This window comes from Melospiza georgiana, chromosome 27 (assembly GCF_028018845.1).
Source record: "Melospiza georgiana isolate bMelGeo1 chromosome 27, bMelGeo1.pri, whole genome shotgun sequence".
Lineage (NCBI taxonomy): Eukaryota > Metazoa > Chordata > Aves > Passeriformes > Passerellidae > Melospiza > Melospiza georgiana.
In genome coordinates, this window is record NC_080456.1 from 5,750,065 (window position 1) to 5,771,378 (window position 21,314).

General features: G+C 51.7%; 1 protein-coding gene across 1 annotated transcript; it reads left to right on the forward strand.

Moving 5' to 3' along the window:
- The first annotated feature begins 2,248 nt into the window (after window positions 1-2,248).
- On the forward strand, window positions 2,249-10,205 carry ANKK1 (ankyrin repeat and kinase domain containing 1). Its single transcript, XM_058041330.1, has 8 exons — window positions 2,249-2,433; window positions 4,729-5,023; window positions 5,377-5,528; window positions 6,364-6,413; window positions 6,497-6,652; window positions 7,470-7,588; window positions 8,471-8,516; window positions 8,866-10,205. Exons 1-8 carry the CDS (start codon window positions 2,249-2,251, stop codon window positions 10,203-10,205), a joined length of 2,343 nt encoding a protein of 780 aa, XP_057897313.1.
- Window positions 10,206-21,314: the final 11,109 nt, after the last annotated feature.

A 21,314-nucleotide genomic window follows, 5' to 3' on the forward strand; every position in this document is an offset into this window, starting at 1 on the left:
ACAGCACTGTGCTCTGACAGCCACCAGGGAGGGATGGAAACACGGCACCGTGCTCTGGGATGGAAACACGGCACTGTGCTCTGGGATGGAAATACAGCCCTGTGCTCTGGGATGGAAACACGGCACTGTGCTCTGGGATGGAAATGCAGCACTGTGCTCTGACAGCCACCAGGGAGGGATGGAAACACGGCACCGTGCTCTGGGATGGAAACACGGCACCGTGCTCTGGGATGGAAACACGGCACTGTGCTCTCGCTGCCACCAGGGAGAGGTGGTGAGGAAAAGGATGGAATTGGGTGTTAGGACAGGATCCACTGCCCCAGAGATGTGTCCCTTGGGATTTACAGCTTCTCTCACCTCCCAGGAGCCCAGTGCCTTCCTCCTTGCCCCTTTGTCGGGTTGCTGTTTTCTCCGAGTCCCCAGTGATGGTCAGAGAACTCCAGTACCAGAATGTGCTGGAATGCACTGGGGAAAGGCATCCATGGGGTAGGGGACACAAACTGGGCTCTCCTGGGGCCTCAGGGGGTGGCTGTGGGAGGGCAGCTGTGCAGAGCCCCCTCCAGGCTCCAGCCCCACATCCTCCTGCCCCAGAGGAGCTGGGGCTGCCCCATCCTGCCCTGGACCTGCAACAGTGGGAGAATGAGCAGGGAAAGCACCTCTGGGGATGTGCCTGTGCTGGGGATGACAGCAGGACCTCGGCTCCTGCTCCTCCTGCCCCCAGAGCTGCAATTCCTGCACTGTTGGCCCAGAATTGCCCCTGGGAGGTGTGGGGAGGGAGAGAAGCAGCAGCTGCTGCCCCTCTGCAGTGTGGGCTGAGTGATCCCCTCCTCCTGAGCTCTGCAATAAACCTGAGCCTGCAGTGTTGGTCTGGTCTGTGCCTGCAGGGGAGGGAATGGGGCCCCTGGCCTTGTCCCCAGCTCCAGAACTGTGCTGGCAGCTGGGAGTGGAGGGGATCAGGGCATCACTCCGGGTGGGCAGTGCCAGGGGATTGGCAGCAATCACCTTCCAATTGGGGTTTTACTCCCTAAAAAGCTCCAGAGCCTTTTTCCCCTCTTTTCCTCAAAGAAGGAACTGCCAGAACCCCTCAGTGTAACACCACTCACTCACATTTCCACCTGGGCCAGCCTTCCTCCAAGAATTTCCTCAAGATTCTACCACAGAACTAAAAACCCCAGGTCAAGGCTTGCTGGCAGTGAGACAATTACCCTGCAGCAGTGCTAATTATTATTTGTACTGCAGTAGCTCTGAGGGAATCAGCAGCACCTTCTATTTGACACTGAGCTTCCTCCAGAGAGAGCTGAGGCATTAAAGACACAAATGCACAGAGAGTTTTTAACCCCTTTTCAGCTGAAGGTGTGTGTGCTGCTCCTGTGCCCACATGGTGAGGTTAAACTGCTCTGACCAGTCTGTGCTCCTCCCAACATCCACTTCCAGGGAGATTTGGTTTTATTTTAGCCCCGAGGGAACTGCTCTGCTTTGCCACATTTCTGGTATTTCTGCTGAGGTTTTTTCCCAGCCTCATGCACTCATGTGCCAGTTCTGGTTGTTTGGGGTTTTTCCTGTTCTTTATCTATCTAGAGTGGTTTTTTCTACCTCTCCATCCAGCTACTTCTGGGGAGTTTTTTAACTCAGTTTTTCATCTTTCTAGAGTGTCTTCCATGTCTCCATCTAGCTGCTTCTGGGGGTTTTCCCTCTGTTCTTTGTGGAATGTTTCCCACCTCTCCTCTTGCTGGTTCTAGGGTTTTTTAAACTCAGTTTTTCATCCTTTTGGAGTCTTTTCCACCTCTCCATCCAGCTATTTCTGGGGGTTTTTTTATCCCCTCTGTTCTCTCTGGATTGTTCTCCACGTCTCTCAGGTACAATGCTACCTGGTAGAATTCTCTGTTCCCTCCAAGCCTCACCCTGCCCCAGTCCCACCTCATTTCCCCCAGGCTGTGCTGATGTCCCAGATGAGGAATCCCACGCTCAGCACAGAGCAATCACTGCAGGCTTGTCCTTGGCACCCGGAATTCTTGGAGGATTTGCCCACCCGGTGCTGGATACGAGCGAGCAGAGCCACGCTGCCAGGCTGGAGCTGAGCCTGAGTGGAAAGCAGAACGTGTGAGCAGCCCCACTGAGGATCCACCTCTTGGCACAGGGCTGCCCTAGGGTGAATCCCCTCCTCCCCGGGCAGGGCAGGGCAGGGCAGGGCAGGGCAGAGCAGAGGAGCTCCCGTGCCTCCCCAGCAGGCAGCAGAGCCAGCTGTGCCATGGGCACGGAGCGGGGCGGGCTGGGCAGCCTGACCGTGTTCAGCAGGGAGGATTTCGAGGATGAGTGGCTGCGAGTGGCCAGCGGGGGCTTTGGCCACGTGTACCAGGTGAAGCACAGGAGGTGGAGGACGGTCTACGCCGTGAAGTGCTCCCCGTACCTGCTGCAGGACTCCAGCATGGACAGGTAACCCCTGATCAGCTCCGCTCTGCTCTGCTCTGCTCTGGCCATCCCAGCTGGATGGATTGGGGGATGAAACTCTGCAGAAGGAGCTTGTGCCCCTCGGGAAGGGCTGGGTACCCAGAGGGAGTGGGGAATTGGCCAGGGGTACCAGGTGAAGCACAGGAGGTGGTCTGTGCACTGAAGTTCTCCCTGTACCTGCTGCAGGGCTCCAGCATGGACAGGTAACCTCTGGTCTGCTCTGCTCTGATCTGCTCTGCTCTGATCTGCTCTGGCCATCCCAGCTGGAGGGACTGGGAGATAAAACTTGGCAGAAGGAGCTTGGGAGTGGGGAATAGGAGTTCTGCCTTTCCCTGTCCCCTGTGGATGCACAAGGAACGCAGGGAATAGAGCAGGGCTGAAGCTGGGGCAGAGCTCAGCACCTCAAACACAGATTAAAGCAGCCTGGTGGGTTATTTACAGCTGGTGGGTTATTTACAGCTGCCCCTGGACACTGGGGCTGAGGTGTATCCATCAAACTGAATCAATCACCAGTTAAAGATGAGGGGCAGAGGATTTACAGCTGGTTTTGCTGCCCTGCTCCTGTAGCCTCCAGACATCTCTTTCTTCTCTGTGGGGCACCTGCAGCTCCTCTCTGCCTCTTGCTCTCCCAGCAGAGACTCTTCTGGTGCCCACCTTGAGTCTGGAGATGGAGCAGGGCCAGGCAATCACAACCACTGCTGATAACACATCCAGTACAGGCAGGGCTGATGGGAAAACAGCAGAGTTGATGGACTTGTTTAATTTAAAATTTTATTCCCTTCAATTTGGAAGGATCCTGCCTGGATAAAAAAATCTCACTCTTGTGATTTCTTGTTGCAGACACCAACTGAGTTCAGACTGAGCACTGCCTGTCCTCAGTTTGCTCTGCAGATTCCACATTTGCATTTTGTTCTTGTTTGGGGGGGGGGTGGGGGAAAGAGTAAAACAATCAGTTTTAATTCTGTGTCTTATCAACTGTAGTAAAATACCTGAGATTCCTCATCCCACGGGTAGGTCTCACTGTGAGGAGATTTTGCTTGGCTGAACCATTTCAGATGCCTGGCCCAATTGCTGGCAGCTCAGCTCCATTCCCAGGGTGTGCTTTGTGAAGGCGCTCCTGGCCCTTTGCTGCCTGGCTGCTCCCCCAAACTCGTTCAGCAGGTCGGGAGGGGTGAGCCTTGGGAGAGCTTGGAGGAACAGGTCTGCCAGAGCTGGCAGCCAGCAGCAGTGCCAGGGTTCCCTGGGAGCACAGCCACCGTGCCCAGGGAGAGAGCTGCAGGCACAGGAGGAGCTGCAGGAGTGGCCAGGGTGTGGCACGGAGCTGTGCCTGCTCCTGGCATCCTGCTGCCAGGGACACTGGGAATTTCATGGTGCCATGGAGTGCTTTGGGCTGGGAGGAACCTTAAAGCTCATCTCAGTCCTCCTGCCTGCTCCTGGCATCCTGCTGCCTGGGAATACCAGGAATTCATGGCACCACAGAGTGCTTTGGGCTGGGAGCAGCCCTAGAGCTCATCTCAGTCCTCCTGCCTGCTCCTAGCATCCTGCTGCCAGGGACACTGGGAATTTCATGGCACCACAGAGTGCTTTGGGCTGGGAGCAGCCTTAAAGCTCATCTCAGCCCTCCTGCCTGCTCCTGGCATCCTGCTGCCAGGGAATTGGGAATTTCATGGCACCACAGAGTGCTTTGGGAGCAGCCTTAAAGCTCATCTGACTCCTCCCTGCCATGGCCAGGGGCATCTTCCACTGTCCCAGGCTGCTCCAGCCTGGCCTTGGACACTTCCAGGGATGGGGCAGCCTCTGGGAATTCCGTGCCAGCCCCTCTCCTCTCTCACAGGAGAGGATTCCTCCCCATCTAACCCTGCCCTGGGGCACTTCAAAGCCATTTCAGCAGTGTCACAAGCACAGGCTCTCTGTCCTCACTGCTAAGGATTGAAACAAGTGCAAGCTTTTCATCTTTTCTTCGTGCTGGCTGACTTTGCCCAAATAAACCTCAGCTCATTTTCAGAAGTCACAACACCATCCATGTAGATTTTAATCTACAAAAGATCCCTGTGTGGCAGCATTACCATCCACTCAAGGGGGAATTTGGGGTGAATATTTTTGGGATAGGCAGTGCTCAGAAAGGCTGGGTGTCACTGAGTTACTACAGAGTTACTGAGCTTGTGAATCAACTTATAAAATTTCTTGCTCCCACTGTATTTTTTAAATTTTTTTTTAATTTTTAAATTTATTTTTATTTTTAATTTTTATTTTTAATTTTTTTAAATTTTTTTTTTCCAGGACCAGCATGAACTGTCTAATGGAGGAGGCCAGCAAGATGGAGAAAATCAAATTCCAGCACATTGTCACCATCTACGGGGTGTGCAACAGCCCCCTGGGGATAGTGATGGAATACATGGCCAGGGGCTCCTTGGAGAGAATCCTCCCCACCCACAGGATGTCCTGGCAGCTGAAATTCAGGGTGATCCATGAGATGGGCTTGGCCATGAATTTCCTGCACAGCATGAGCCCTCCCCTGCTGCACCTGGATCTGAAGCCAGGGAATGTCCTCCTGGATGGGAACATGCACGTCAAGGTACGGCCACTGCTCACACCAGAGCCGGGTTATTTCTGCCAGACAGCTCCAGAACCCCAGTAAATCAGGTTCTGCAGGAACACCCCGTGAAAGAGTGACCTGTGGGGTGGTTAACGAGCAGCTGCTGAGCAAATGACCCTGGTGGTGTTCTCAGCATCACACAGCCACTCTGGGCCAGCTCTGGGGATTTAAGGCTCCAGCTGCACACAGTGGCTGCAGCTTGTCAGGGTTTTGTCAAGTTCCAGCTGCTCTCAGCTCCTCCTGCCCTGATCCCAAAGATGGGGAGATGTCTGGGTGACAGCGGGAGGGACAGTGTGAGCATTTTGGGGCATTTTCCCTGTTCCTGCTTGCAGATCTCCGACTTTGGGCTGTCCAAGTGGATGGAGCAGTCCAGCAGGATGCAGTACATCGAGAGCTCAGCTCTGAGGGGCACCCTGAGCTACATCCCCCCCGAAATGTTCCTGCAGAACAGCAAGCCCCCAGGGATCAAGTACGATGTGTACAGGTGAGGGCTGGCCCAGGGCACCCAGGGGTGTCCCCGGGCTGTGACACCCAGCAAGGGGGGCTGGACACTGCCTCAGTTTGTTTCAGTTCTGCTTTTCTGCCTTGTAGAATGTGGGGAACACAGTGGGGTGCCCCAGCCTCAGTGGTGAGACTGAGAGGGAGGAGGTTTTCTGTGGATAATCATCATCCCAATGCACCCTATGCCCCAGGTGCCATCACACCCTGTTCCCAAAAACGAGTGAGATCAGAGCGCAAACAGCCAGTGCTGCTCTTTCAGCACAGTCCCTGCTGAGACTGATTTTAAAACAATTCCAATATTGCCTTATCTGCCCCAGTGTTCAGCTTCATTTTGGTCAGGAACAGGCAGAGCAGAGATTTCAGCTTGGCTTTTGTCCTCTTGGGCAAGGAGCTTTGCAGCATATTCACATGAGCCCCAAGTCCATGTCTGGAAACTCCTCAGCCTTTGCAGCACAGAGTAACCCAAGGCAAGAGGGAAAGGAGGATTTGCAGGGCCAGAGGAACTTGCAGGAGCCAAGAGCTCGAGACCTCAATGTGAATAAAGTGGAAGAAAGGCACTGAGAGCCTGACTTTGCCAGGAAAGGCTCCCAGTGCCTGCTCAGACCCTTTGGAAGGTGATGACCACACTCCTAAGGGAGATGGTGAGGCAGAACAACAAGGCCTGATCCTTTTGGCCTGGGGGACGAAATCCTTCTGCTCTGGGAGCTGAAATCCTCCCCTCCTGAAGAACCTCCTTCCTGACCTCCCCATTTCCCCAGAAGGCAGGAGCAATAAGAGCATCTCATGTCCAAGAGCTCACAGTCTCTCCTCTCCCGCAGCTTCGGCATCGTCATCTGGGAGGTGCTCATGCAGAAAAAGCCTTACACAGGTAAACACAAACCCTGCACCCGTGGAATGTCTGTCCCAGCCCTTTTCCCGGGCAGAACACCCAGAGGTGCTGGATTTCTCCAGGGGCCAACATGATGGCCATCATCGTGAAGGTGGCGGCGGGGAAGAGGCCGGGGCTGGAGCTCGTCAGGGACGACTGGCCCGGGGAGTGCCACCAGATGGTGGACCTGATGAAGAGGTGCTGGGACCAGGACCCCAAGCAAAGGCCCAGCTTTGCAGGTGGGACTGGGGCGTGGATCTGATGGGGTTTCCAGTGTTGAGATGACCCCGAGGTGTTAGAAAGTCTCCTTTTCCCAGCCCCCAAACCAAAGAAGGCAGAATTCCTTGGCTCTTGTTGTCAAGGTTGTTTATTTTCTGTTATCTCTATCATTCTTTCTCCAACCTGCTGAGATCTGTCCAGCAGGTCAGGTTGTGGAACACTGACCGCCCTCAGGGCAGTGTTATCTTTTTATACTAAAGACTACCTGTACTTTATTTACAATTACTTTCCAATACCTATCACTTGTGTTAGACAGTCTGTCTGTACTCTAAACCAATCCCAAAGTGCCACCATCACAGCAGAAGATGGAGGCTAAGAAGGAGAAAGACAGGACACGCCCAGATTCCTCCATCTTGCCCCCTGAACCCCCATTCTAAAAACCCCAAAATTCTACATTTTCAACTGGTGATAAATTCACTATCATTCTATTCAAATCCTGTGGCTTGTAACTCCTTACACAAAGTTGGTAATCATTTCCATGGGTTAAAATCAAAGGCACAGGTATCTCTGACTCCATGCCAAGGTCTCTGAGCCCCCTGCCAGGGTCTCAAGTCCTCCAGGGCAGCCACAGGAGTTTCCTGGGTTCTGACATGGATCAGCCAAGGGTCATCCATGGGTTGACAGACAGGGTTTGTGTCCCGTTTTCCCAGTTCCACCTCCGAGGTTTAACAGCTGGGTGCCCTTTTGCTGTCGCACATCCCCTCACCCCTTCTCCCTCCCTTCCCACGTGGCTCTGGAGCTGGGGCACAGCTGAGCTGAGCTGCTCTGCCCGGGCAGATATCCCTGTGGAGACCGACGTGCTGCTGGCTCTGATCCAGAGCCTGGTGCAGGACCCGGAGAACGAGCGCCTGGTCAGGAAGATGTCCCACAAACCGGCCATCTCCAGGAGCCAGCAGGTGAGCAAACCCCCCTGCGCCTCTCAGGAAACTCCTCGGAGCCTGCTCCTTGTTCTGACCAGACCTTGAGGCTCTTTCCCTTCCCTAAGGTGCTCCTCAGCACCTTCAAAGGCTGTCTGCACAGGCTGTGACTGTTACTCATTTATGGGGATGAGATGCCTGCAAATTAATTAACAAATTCACTAACAAATGCACTAAATGATAAATAGTCCAACAGGAAAACCCTTTTTTGGACCTGCCCAGGTGAATTGGGTTTATCATGGTGCCCTCAATCACTAAAAGAAACTCAAGCAAACACAGAATCACAGGGTTCTGTTCACGGCACAAATCTGAGGGTGTTCTAGTTTGAACAATTCTTACAGAATTTTTTAAAAATAGTTTTAAATCCTCATGTTTCTCTGGCTAAGAAAAAAAATCAGGCTTCTGGAGAGTCACGATGTAATCCCAGCTACTGGAGTAATTATGCCTAGAAAACAGGGAGAGATAGGAGTTGGGAATTATTGGTGTTTAGAGGGTTTTGCCAAGCTGTGCAAGAAACCAGAGACCTGAAGAAGTACGGGCTTGGGGGTCCCTAAACAACAAAGGAAATAATTTTTGGATGCTGCTATGCAGTCAGGAAGCAGAATATGGATGTGTTTGGGAGCAAATGAGCACAAGGAGGAAAAGCTCATGGATATCCAGAGATCATCTTCAGGCTCCCCCATTCCTGATGTGTCATGATTGGCTTAGCTGAGTTTAGGGTGCAAAAACAGGATTGGATGAAAAACTCTCAAATGATAACACAAAACTGCAGAGCAGCAGCAAAGGGCTTTGTGCAAACATTAGAGAATGCAAATAAACACTCTGTTTTATCCTTTTCCTTTCCTCCTTTCTGCAAACAAGGGTGACAAAGAGGAGTTCACCTTCCCCCGAGACACCAGGAGTGGGGGTAAGTAGGGGACTGGCTTTAGAAATTGAAAATGAAAGACGGGGAAGACATAAAAGTTGTTTGTTTTGTTGTAGAGGGATGTGGCTCATAAGGTTTTCCTTGTGGGGGACATTTTAAAGTAAGGAAAATTTTAAGTTAAGGAAAAGTTTAAGTTGAAGAAAATGTACTATTAAGGAAATAGATGCTGTGAGAGAGAGGCCAAATGTCCCAGGTCATGTCTGGCCTTATTTTACATTCCTTATCTCTCAAATGACTTCATTCCATGTCACTCTACAAAGACCCACAGGCTCTCCCTCCCTTCTTGGGAATTTTTCACTCTTTTCCTCCCATTTTCCATCCCTGCCTTTAGGAAAGGACCCCCAGGAGGTTCCTGTCCCACCTCCACACGGGGATGCTGGCACCCCTGAGGAGCTGTGCCCCGAGGAGCTGGGCAGGGTGCAGGAGAACGGCCTGACCCCGCTGCACCTGCAGGTGCTGCAGGGCCACGCGGCCAAGGTGCGCTCGCTGCTGGGCCGCGGGGCCGGCGCCAACGTCGCGGCGGGCGGCGGCTGCACCCCGCTGCTGCTGGCCGTGCAGCGCCGGCTCCCCGACATCTGCGCCCTCCTCATCGAGCACGGCGCCGACGTGGACGCGGCCGACGAGGACGGCTGGGGCCCGCTGCACTTCGCGGCCCAGCATGGCGACGACCGCACGGCGCGGCTGCTGCTGGACCACCGGGCCCGCGCCGACGCCCAGGAGCGCGACGGGTGGACCCCGCTGCACCTGGCGGCCCAGAACAACTTCGAGAACGTGGCGCGGGTGCTGCTGTCCCGCCAGGCCGACCCCAACGCGCAGGAGGTGGACGGCAAGACCGCCCTGCATGTGGCCGCGGGCTTCGGGCACGTGGGCCTGGTCAAGCTGCTGGCCAGCCAAGGGGCCGACCTGGAGAGGAAGCAGAAGAACCTCAGGACGCCGCTGCACGTGGCCGTGGAGAGGGGCAAGTTCAGGGTGGTGCAGTACCTGCTGAAGAACGGCATCTCCGTCAACAGCCTGGACCAGAACCACTACAGCGCCCTGCACCTGGCCGTGGCCAGGGGCAAGTACCTGATCTGCGAGAAACTCATCAAGTACGGGGCCAACGTGGAGCTGAGGACGGACAAAGGCTGGACCCCCCTGCACCTGGCCTCCTTCAAGGGGCACATCGAGATCATCCGGCTGCTGAAGGGCAGCCGCGCCCGGCTGGACGCCAAGGGCGGCATGGACTGGACGCCGCTGCACCTGGCCACGCGCTACGGGGACGAGCCCGTGGTCAGCGAGCTGCTGCGCTGCGGGGCCGACCCCAACACGGCCGAGAGGTCCCGCTGGGCCCCCCTGCACTTCGCCGTGCTCAGGGGCTCCTTCCTCAGCGTCATCAACCTCCTGGAGTGCCGCGCCGACGTCAACGCCAGGAACAAGGTGGGCCGGACCCCGCTGCACCTGGCCGTGCTCAAGGGCAACATGGCCATCGTCAAGACGCTGCTGAAGGCGGGGGCCCTGCTGGACGTGGAGGACATCACGGGGTGCACGGCCCTGCAGCTGGCCGTGAGGCACCAGCGGGAGAGCATCATCACCCTGCTGCAGGGCAAGGAGGCCTTGGGGAGCAAAGCTGGGAGCAGGACTCTGAATGAGGTGAAGATGCCCAGGCTCATCCCAGGAAGGACAGATCTGTAAATTCACCAACTCTAAAATCTGCAGCCTGAGCATTCCCACATTGGCTTTGATGCCTCAAAGCACCTTGTCCTGTCCCCTGCTGATTGCAGGAAAATATTTGCCCTTTTTAAATTGACGTTTTTAAGCGTGAACACTCAGAGAGTAAAAGAAAATGAAGTAATTTGATGACAAGGTCTTTTCCAAGCTTGCAGAACGTTTTGGCTTGGTTATACTCTAGGCAGTGCTTTCCTACTGAATCCTTCCTGAGCAGGGATTTATGCACCCCCTGTTCATGCAGGCAGTGCTGAAGCTGTGCACAGCACACACAGCTTTTATTGCTTTCATTCCATGTTTTCCTACAGAGAAAATTGGTGTAAAATGGCCCTGGCACAGGTGGGAATTGAATCGTGAGATTCTCACCTGCTGCTGGCACAGCAACGTGTCAGATTTCCTGACATCTCCTTTCTGTAACAAGAATGAAATAAAACAAGGCAGGGAGGAAAAATCACTGCTAGAGAGTATTGAAATGGATGCAGCACAGGGAACAGAAATTCCAGAATTATCACACACGAGATCTGGCTGCTTGCAGGTCAAGGTTTGAGTCGTGTCTCTGGGGGGAAATAATTCCTGGTTTCCTTCAGGAGGATGTTCCAGCTCAATCAGTCCTGTGAAAAACATCTTCTGTGGATTTGATTCGCTGGTGACAGTGAGAGCCCTGGTGTGCAGCTCTGACAGCCCTGCTGTGACTCCTGAGTCCCCAAACGTGCCTGCTGGGAGGGTGACTTGTCATGGCCTTGAGCTGGGAAGAGGCTGAAATAGAAACAAACAACCCCAGCTCTGCAGGGGAGCTGTTGTTGCCTGATAACGTGAGATTAAATGGGTTAAAAAGAGGGGTTAAAAAGCCAAACCTCTGCTAATGCAGTTTTCATGTTATATTAACTTAAGGTATTGATGTGTATTGTATTCAAACCCAATTTTTCACAATGCTTTGACACCAGAGCCTTTGGATATCATTTAAAATAAATTGTAATGAAATGATTCATTTTTAACATTTGCCGTTGGTGAAGTGGGGAGCTGGGCAGGTTATGAAATGAAATGCTGGTGACATTTTGGGTTGCAGGGAGTGTAAAAAATTGACTTTTTTATTGCAACCACCAAACCCCCCCCCCCCCACCCCAAAGTCTTGGCATTTCCCTGATTTACCTGCTCTTGATATTCCCTAATTTTCCCCAAGGAGGAAAGGCCTGGCTGAAGGAATTCTTAGGATGCTCAGACGTTCCTGTGCAGCTCCTTCCCTCAGCTTCAGCTCTATTGATTCAGCAAATGTCTCCCCTGCTCAGTGTCATTTGAAATATTTACCCAGAAAAGAAGAAATCCAATTGCCACTTAATTCAGCAGCTCCTTTCTGTCCCCGCTCCAGCAGAAAAACAAAACTCAGCTCGTATGTCATGGAATGTTCTCTACAAGAGCTTAATTAAATTTATAATGAAAATAACAGGGGATTAAGAAGACATGAGGGAAATACATTGCTCTTGCAGAGCATTCCAGAGGTGATAGAAGCAATTTGCAGAGAAAATTACCTGTTTGCTGCTCAGTTTCTATAGAAATTAAATGAGTCTTTACAAACTCTGGAAAAGTGCATTCCAGCCTCCGCTTTGTGACTGTGCAACTTGCAGTTTATTTCTAAAATTATTCGTAGATCTCCATCCCCCCTCCCCTTTCTTTTTTTTTTCCTTTTGCCTTTTTCAACTCCATTTCAGTCTTTTGTCCCTGCTGATAAATCTGCTGCTGATTATCTCACGTTCTTACCCAAAGTTCACAGCCCAGGCAGGGCATGGCAGCAGCAGCAGGGCAGAAACCTCCTAAACAGCTTGTTTAGATTCCAAGAAATAAAAAATTTTGTTATGGCTCAAAAATGATGATTTTGGGGTACCCAGAGCTGCCTGGTGAGCAGGGTGGTGTTCTAATGTTGGCAGAGAGTTGTGGAATGACTCTGAGCATCCCTGGGCTGCAGCAGCTCCTGACACCCTGAACCACGGGGAGATTTCCAAACCAACTGTTCTTCAAATCCCTCACAGAATCCCAGCATGGTGTGGGGTGGTAAAGACAGAAAACCAGAGGGGGGAAATTTAAGGTCACTTCAAGCTGATCTTGTTACAGGCCTGCTCCCTGCTGGAGTCACCTCGAGCTCTGTAAATCCTGGGTGTGCTTGAGAGGAACAGCAGATTTGTGTTTCCAAACCAGCTGTGGGGCTGCTGGTGGATAAAACCAGCACTGGGAGAGAAAAGAAACAATGGGAAGGACTCCACTGATTGATGAATGGAAAAAGAGATTTGCTTTTACAAATAAACTTCAAGTTTTCTGACAAACAAAATTAGACATTGAAAGATGAAAGAAACAGGGGAAGAAAAACCCCTAAATTCCATAAGAATTAAAAATTAAAAGGGAGGGTTATACATTAGAGGGGAATCTTTGGGATCAGGTGTTCTGGGGAGTCTGAATCTCTCAAGTACCTCCGAAATGGGGAAAGAGAGAAGGGAAATGTGGCTGGAAATTGGGATAAAAAGGAGGCTGCACCCTCCAAAAATTGAGAGACCCCAGGGGATGCCCCATGGCCTCTGCCTTGATTGGAATGAAGCCAAAGGACTCCTCTGTCTCCTTTTTGGACACAAACCCCTGGTGTTTGTGGGTTCATTTTCCTGGCAGGCTGCCTGCACTCCCTCTGCATCACCTCCATCCTGGACACCTTTGGGAAAGGGATGGGACTGTCAGGAGCCCGTGTTCCCCACGAGCAGCACGCCAAGAAACTCAGAGCAAATCAATCAGCAGAGCAGGGGATGGTTTCACGAGGGGCTGGCACTGATTTCCTAAGTGCTCTCTCAGTGCTGGATCTGACTGTAATATCAATCCTCTGATGTAAAATTCCTTTGAAGGGGAGATGCTTGTTGTGATGAAAACGTGGACGTTTCAGTGAGAAGTGTGGCTCTTCTGTGAGGGAATGCTCCCAGGAAAATGCTTGGAATTGAATTTGGTTAAATCCACGTTTTGCATTGCTCCTGCTTCCCAGAGACTGTGATTTGTTTGTTTGGCAGTGCTGCAATTATGCAGATATGGGATTAAATTAAAATTAAAATAATGCTGCGTTTTAGAGGAAAAGAGATCTGAATAAATACAGCTTGTGGGGGGGAAAAAACCCTTATTTTTAGCAGAAATGCTTGTTTTTTTCCATAGCCCCTTAGGTGTGGAAAATCAAGATGTTTCTGACAGCAGTGATGTGAATGTAGGAGGCAGTGATTTTAATGTAAGAAGGAATAGTGAATTCTCTGTGTTTCTTTCTCTTGCAAGGAGGTGGTTGTAGGCTCTGTGCTGTGGCAGACGTCAGTGTGAGACGTGCCTGGCTCTGCTCAGCCTCTCCCTGGCCTGGCAGCATTCCTCTGCTCTGCTCCCTCCCCAGGCCAGCCAGCACTGCCCTGTGCCCCCCAGCCCCAGGGAGGGGACGCGAGATCTCTGAAGGCAGGGCTTGGAGTCTGGGGTTCATTGCAGAGGGCCTGGGTGCAGGGACCTTTTGGAGTTTGGGGTTCATTGCGAAGGGCCTGGGTGCAGGGACCTTTTGGAGTTTGGGGTTCATTGCAGAGGGCCTGGGTGCAGGGACCTTTTGGAGTTTGGGGTTCATTGCAGAGGGCCTGGGTGCAGGGACCTTTTGGAGTTTGGGGTTCATTGCAGAGGGCCTGGGTGCAGGGACCTTTTGGAGTTTGGGGTTCATTGCAAAGGGCCTGGGTGCAGGGACCTTTTGGAGTTTGGGGTTCATTGCAAAGGGTGCAGGGACCTTTTGGAATTTGGGATCATTGCAAAGGGCCTGGGAGCAGGGACCTTTTGGAGTTTGGGGTTCATTGCAAAGGGAGCAGGGACCTTTTGGAGTTTGGGGTTCATTGCAAAGGGTGCAGGGACCTTTTGGAGTTTGGGGTTCATTGCGAAGGGCCTGGGAGCAGGGACCTTTTGGAGTTTGGGGTTCATTGCAGAGGGCCTGGGTGCAGGGACCTTTTGGAGTTTGGGGTTCATTGCAGAGGGCCTGGGTGCAGGGACCTTTTGGAGTTTGGGGTTCATTGCAGAGGGCCTGGGTGCAGGGACCTTTTGGAGTTTGGGGTTCATTGCGAAGGGCCTGGGTGCAGGGCCCTGCTGGGAGCTGCCAGCTACACTCAGAGCAGGCCTGAGAGAGAGAAGGAGAGATAAAGAGAGTGGTAGAGAGGATGAGAGAGCGAGGTTCCTGTTACAATACAATAAATCTTCTGGCTGTGGAACTTGGGGTTCATTGCAAAGGGTGCAGGGACCTTTTGGAGTTTGGGGTTCATTGCAAAGGGCCTGGGTGCAGGGCCCTGCTGGGAGCTGCCAGGCACAGCTCAGAGCAGGAATGAGAGAAGAGAGGGGAGAGAGGATGAGAGGGTAAGAGAGTAGAAGAGGTAAGAGCATAAAAAGGTAAAGAGAGAGCGACATTCCCGTTCCAATACAATAAATCATCTTCTGTGTTGAATATTCTGATTCCCACTAACCAATCTAGTACAAGATACAAATCCTACAGCATTTCCATACAGCGTATAAGAATCATTACATTACCATCCTGTGTCACATTTTAAACCCTAAAAACTCCTCTTTGGCCCCTTCTGCCAAGCTGTAGGGTCTGCTCTGACCCTTGGAGCTGTCTGCAAGCAGAGGGTGTTGTTCCATCAAAAGGGGATCACCTTCAGCAGCCACACCATTGTTTTCCAGTTGTTCAGTGACTGAGGGATCTCAAAGCTTGCTTTCTTTTCAATCTCACTTATAGTTTCTATATTCTCAAAATCTTTTGGCAGGCAATCATATTGATAAGGCTTTCCTGTTTCATCTTCCCCAGCCTGTCCCTTCGCAATAAAACCACATTGTCCCCTCCAAAGCCGCTCCCCAGCAAGCTCCATCAGTGCAGGTGTGAGCTGCACTTCCATTAAAATAATGGGGAAGGGCCTGGCTGGGAATCAAGGAGCTCTTGCTGTTTGCTCCTAGCAGGCAGCTCATCCCCAGCAAGTTCAACATCTTTTGATCAGCTGCTGCTTTCCTCTCCTCTGCCACAGAGCACAGCAGGGAACTCTCCTCCTGTGCAATTTGCTGCTGGCCTCCTTCTCTTCTTTGGGAAAAAAAAAATCAAAAAATCCCCACGAACCAGAGCCCAAAAGTGATTGTTTTTAGAGCCTGAGGTTCTTGGCAGTGAGAGGTGGAGTTCAGCTCTGTGGGGACAGCTTGGGGAGGAGATATCACAGTTCAGGCTCTCATTTTGGCAATTCAGAGCTCCTCACACCCTCTGTGGCCTTGGGAAAAAAATCTTTTGTACCCAAACAAAGCCCAGGAAAATATTTATATCCCTCAAAGGTGCAGAGCCCTAAATGTGCTGCCCAGCCTGGGTGTGGGGGGTCGTGGAACCATGGAATTTGTGAGTCCACAGAGCTTTTTGTGTGGCAAGGATTGGTGCTACCCACAGCAGTATGCTGGGAGGAATATAAAACCACCCCTGGAGCATCCCTGCTCTGAATTTCCCTTTAGAAAAATAATCAGGTACAGAGATCACCTCCAAATGATCCAGGAGAAAATGCAGAGAACACGACAGAACTCCCCATCCCGGAGGGAATTTCTTCTGAACAAAAATAAATAAATAAAAATCCCCAGCAGCCTTGCTAGATAGCAAATATCCCATTAAAGACTCCAAGTCCATCTGGAGCAATTACAGAGAGGAGCACTAGGCCAGGTCAGCAATCAGGAGGTGCACTAATTAGCTGCAATAAAGGCTAAAATGAACCTTTATTTGCTGCTGGGCTACAAGGCCATTGCTTCAGACAGAAAAGGGAAATGTTACAGACAGAGAAAATTCAGCTTGGACAGAATTGAGGTTTGGGGCATTTCTGGCTTGGTTCCATGGCATTTCCACTGCTCTCCAGCACCAGCCTCCTTATCAGCAGCAAGGTTTTATTGCTATTCTTTGGGCAAACCCTTCATATCTGCTCCAAGCAAGAAGAAAAAATCCTTACAAGGCATTCAGGGAATTCATTTTCTCGCCTTGGAAAAGACTGCAGTCCACCTAAAGGTTTTGCTGAGGCTGCCCTGCCATTGTTTGGTTTAAATCTTTGTTTTGTAAGGATTTCTTGCAGGATTTCTCCCAGGAGAGCTGAGCTGGGCTCTTTGCTGCCCAATGTGCTGCTCCTTTTGGCTGAGCAGGGTCGTGTTCTGCTCCAGGGAATGCTGGAAAATGCCACAGGACCATGAGCCCGCTCAGACATTAAAAAGTGGCAGGGAAAAATCAACAAGAGAGAGAGAGAAAACCATAGAAAAGGTGGAATTCATCTGAAATCCCACGAGCTTGGAAAATGCTGCTTTTGAGACATTTTGGGATCCTGCAGCAGCTCCTGGGGCTTCCTGCTGCATCTCCTTGGCCCCACAGAATCCCTGATGCTGGGAAAGGTCTCCAGATCATATTTTCCAAAGTTTTTTCCATCCCAGTCAGGACAGCAGGGAGGGCCTGGTGCCCAGCCCTGGAATCCACCTGGAAAATTCACTTGGCCTCCCTGGGCTTGTAGGCTGAGGGGGAAATTCAAATTGTGCCTGAAACACAAGCATGGATTTGGGGATTTTGGAGGCTCGGACAGCTGGAGGATGAGTCTGGCTGCAGAAAAAGCTTTTGGTAACGAGTGAAAGCTGTCAGTGAGCTGTGCAGCCCCTGGGATGTCACCCACAGTGGGGGACAGCTTTCCCCAGGGTTTGGGGTTTAAATGCCTGTTCCCAGCTCTGCCAGCCTGCCCGGGTGAAGCAGTGTCTCAATCTACTCATGGAGCACTTCCTTTTGGCTTTTTTTATTTTTGTAATTAAGAAGGAGGTAGAATTGGCTGTGATTTTCCCTGGTGTCTCTGAATCACACTCCAGGCCCTGCAATTCCACTGTCTGCAATCTTCCCCAGCCACTCTGGCCTCAGCTTTGAAGTGATTTAGGGCTTGTTTATCACACAGGCAATCAGACATGCTCCTTCCCAGACACCCAGAACTGCCAGGGAGCAGAACGTTCCCTTTGCTGGGGGGCTCAGACACAAAGGCAGAGCTAACCGGGTTACCTGGCACCACCTGAGCCCAGCCCTGCCCTCCCAGCCAGCTCCAGGTGGGCATTGCAATGTAAACACCGTGCAGGAATGCGACCTGCAGCACCTGCCACCAGCTGGGAACGGGCACAAACCCAATTACTGCAGCAGGAAATTGCCAGCCCCGGTAATTCAGACATAAATCTGCATCCTCAAGGTTCATTTGGTGTGGCTTTGGCTCTGGCTGCAGCCTCCAGGAGCTGAGCCCTGCTGCTGGCCTGGCAGTGGGGCAGGGCAGGGCCAGGTTAGAAGATGAAAGTTGCACAGATGTGTGTGTGCTTGGCAGGAAGATTTTTCAATGTATAATAAGATTTTTGTATAAATCTTGAATAAATATATAAATAAGATTCTTCAAATGTATAATCCTGGTGCTATGGTCTGGTTGAGGTGTCAGGGCACAGGTTGGACTTGATGGTCTTAGAGGTCTCTTCCAACCTCATCATTCTGTGATTCTGTGACTCTGTGATCTGAAAAAGGAGTAGAAATGAAAGCAAGTTTTGATATAGAAGAATTGCTGAGCCAGTCTCACTGGATAACCAAGGAGGCAAAGGGTGTGTTGGTTAGAAGGGTTTTTATGGCTTAGAGCAAAGGATAAACCACCCCAAACAAGATGTTTTACCAAACACAAAGATAGCACAGGCAAACAAGGCAGCAAATGTGGCAGGTCGAAAAAAGAATTTTCTACTGCAAAAAAATTGAAAAACAACTTCTGGCTTAAACTGTAATGTACAAACTATGAGTGATTGGAGAACAGTAACATGAATATGGAAATTACAGTAGTTATGATGGGCTATAGGTAAAAGTTAAGGGATAGATTGGTTCTGCTGCATCAAGATGCTCAGCAATGAAAAGTATATAATGCATTGTGACCAAAAGAAAAGTATAGAATGCTTTTGTAATCAAAAGAAAGCTGATGGGTATAGGCACAGCTCTATCACCCACAACCCTGGACTGCTGTGACACCTCGAATACAATAAACTGCATTTGTAATAAGCTGCATTTTGTAATAAACTGCATTTTGAAGAGCTGCCTGAGTCCCACATCTCCCATTTCATCTCTCACCCCCATGTTCTGCTCCCAGCCCCCTCAGCAGGTTCTGGGCCCCATCCCCAGCTCAGTTCTGGGTCAAACCCTCCCATTTCCATCATTCCCCCAGCGGTTCCCTGGCAGGGAACTCAGCCCACGGCCCAGAGGGAGGCAGAGGCAGGAGCTCAGCTCTTTAATGTCACAGAATTGTCATTGCTGTGTGCCATGGCATCATCTCACGCTGTGGATTCCACCCAGGGTGGGCTCACCCCTCCGCAGAGCGCATGGTGTCACCCCAGAGCTCATCACACACCTGGTGTCACCCCAGAGCTCGTCACACACCCGGTGTCACCCCAGACTGGTCACACCCCTGGTGTCACCCCAGAGCTCATCACACCCCTGGTGTCACCCCAGACTGGTCACACACCTGGTGTCACCCCAGAGCTCATCACACACCTGGTGTCACCCCAGACTGGTCACACACCTGGTGTCACCCCAGAGCTCATCACACACCCGGTGTCACCCCAGACTGGTCACACACCTGGTGTCACCCCAGACTGGTCACACCCCTGGTGTCACCCCAGAGCTCATCACACACCCGGTGTCACCCCAGACTGGTCACACACTCGGTGTCACCCCAGAGCTCATCACACCCCTGGTGTCACCCCAGAGCTCGTCACACACCTGGTGTCACCCCAGACTCGTCACACACCCGGTGTCACCCCAGACTGGTCACACACCTGGTGTCACCCCAGAGCTCATCACACACCCGGTGTCACCCCAGACTGGTCACACACCTGGTGTCACCCCAGAGCTGGCCCTGCTGTGAGCACACCCCCTGTGTCACATCCTCTGCAGGACCCACAGCAGCTGCTTTCCCATCTTTGCTGGGTTTTTCCCAGCAAACTCAGAGAACGGTGCCAGCTCAAAGTCACTTCAGTGCTTGCCAGGAGCTGTCCCAGGGGGAGGGAGGTGCTCGGAGGAGCTGTACATATTTGTTTAGACTGGCACTGACTGCCCATTTCTTCACACAGACGAGCTCCCAGCTCATAACCTGTCTTGTTCAATCAGATTTGCAGCTCCTGGGTTTCCCTCTGAAGCTTTGTACATTTTCCAGCTGGTGATTTGACAGAGCTCTCTGAACTCAGGAGCTGCTCAGAGATTCTCTGTCTTGCTGTTAGCACTTGGAGACGAGATTACATTTCTGGCTGATGTCAGTTCGGGCTTTTCCTGCTTTTTTTCACACGGCCTGAATAAAAACAATCAGCTCTGAGGCTGCACTGCGCAGTAAATATTAACGATGGCTGTCAGCAAACATTTGATGCAGTGACAAGGGCTGAGGTTATGACCTGGTTTTATGCCAGGTGAGGTTTGCAGCCCTGCACACAGCTCAGAAGGATTTATGAACAGCTGGATACAGCCCAGGAAGCAGAAACAGCCATGAGGACCCCTGAATTCTGCTGGTCTGTCTTTTCCCAGCATGAAAGCCCCACAAGATCAGCAAGGCAAGGAGGATCTGGGTGGTGCCTGCTGCTCTGTCCTGGGGTCAGGGGCAGAGGCTGATGGGGCAGGCTGTGCTCAGGAACTGCTCGCCTTTTATATCCTTAAAAATTCCCCTTCATATCCTTAAAAATTCCCCTTCATATCCTGACAAATTCCCCTTCATATCCTGACAAATTCCCCATCCCAAGGCTCCCAGGCTGCAGGTGAGGAGCTGGGGGTGGCACTCTCTGGGATGGGGTGTGGGGTGATGGAGAGGAGGGGATGAAGGCTCCTGTTCCTGCAGAGTCTGCCTTCCTCTGCCTCCAAAGGCAGCAGCCAGAGAGGATTGTGTCCCCTGCCAGCCAGGAGCTCTGGGGGCTGATTTCCCCAGATTTATCTGATTTATCTGGGGCTGATTTCCCTCAGATTTATCTGATTTATCTGGGGCTGATTTCCCCAGATTTATCTGATTTATCTGGGGCTGATTTCCCCCAGATTTATCTGATTTATCTGGGGCTGATTTCCCTCAGATTTATCTGATTTATCTGGGGCTGATTTCCCCAGATTTATCTGATTTATCTGGGGCTGATTTCCACAGATTTATCGGATTTATCTGGGGCTGATTCCCCCCAGATTTATCTGATTTATCTGGGGCTGATTTCCCCCAGATTTATCTGATTTATCTGGGGCTGATTTCGCCAGATTTATCTGATTTATCTGGGGCTGATTTCCCCCAGATTTATCTGTTTTTTCTGGGGCTGATTTCCCCCCTCTGTTCTGAGCTGAGCCTGCCCAGTGCAGCTGACCCCATCTCCCGGCAGAGCCCCTTCTCCCCAGCTTCCCCTGCACTCTGTGCCTGTTCTGCTGCTGTGCCACTCCTCGTGCCCCTGCCGTGTGCCACCAGCTCCCCTGGCAGGCAGGAGCTTGTGTAAAAACACAAAAAATGCTTTTCACCATGTGCTTTTCCCCAAATTGCTTTTCACCAACTGCCCTGGCAGAAAGTGGCTCGGGTAAAACCACAAAAACCGCTTTTCACCATGTGCAAGGACAATCCTGGGCTGTCCCCTCCCTGCCCCGAGCCTGGCAGCGATGCTGCAGCCGGGCTGGGGGTGCCCTGCCCCTGGCACGCTCATCATTGAGCTGATTGCGTGCCAGGCAGGATGGCAGCAGGGAGGCAGAGCTGCTCGGGCTAAATGTGCTCACTCACTCACTCTCATCAGCCTCTCCTCCTTCCCCAGCCCAGCATGGCAGCTTGGGGAGGCACAGCGCTTTCCTCTCCTTTAAAAGGGTTTTTTGCTGTGCTTCTGAAGTCTCTTTAAAGGCATTTCTAGGCCTGTTAATTATTCATGATGCCGTGATTATGTTTAGTCCACTGTGATCACTCTTTCTTTGGTGAGGAAAGTTGTTACTTGTGAGTCAAAAGCTCTTTATGAAGCAGACGGGCTGGTATCGTCAGAAAGGCTTGGGGGAGCAGT

Coding starts and splice junctions, on each gene's coding strand:
- ANKK1 (XM_058041330.1), top strand. CDS start 2,249: ATGGGCACGGAGCGGGGCGGGCTGGGCAGCCTGACCGTGTTCAGCAGG. Junction 5,024..5,376: donor ATGGGAACATGCACGTCAAG/GTACGGCCACTG, acceptor TCCTGCTTGCAG/ATCTCCGACTTTGGGCTGTC. Junction 5,529..6,363: donor ATCAAGTACGATGTGTACAG/GTGAGGGCTGGC, acceptor CCTCTCCCGCAG/CTTCGGCATCGTCATCTGGG.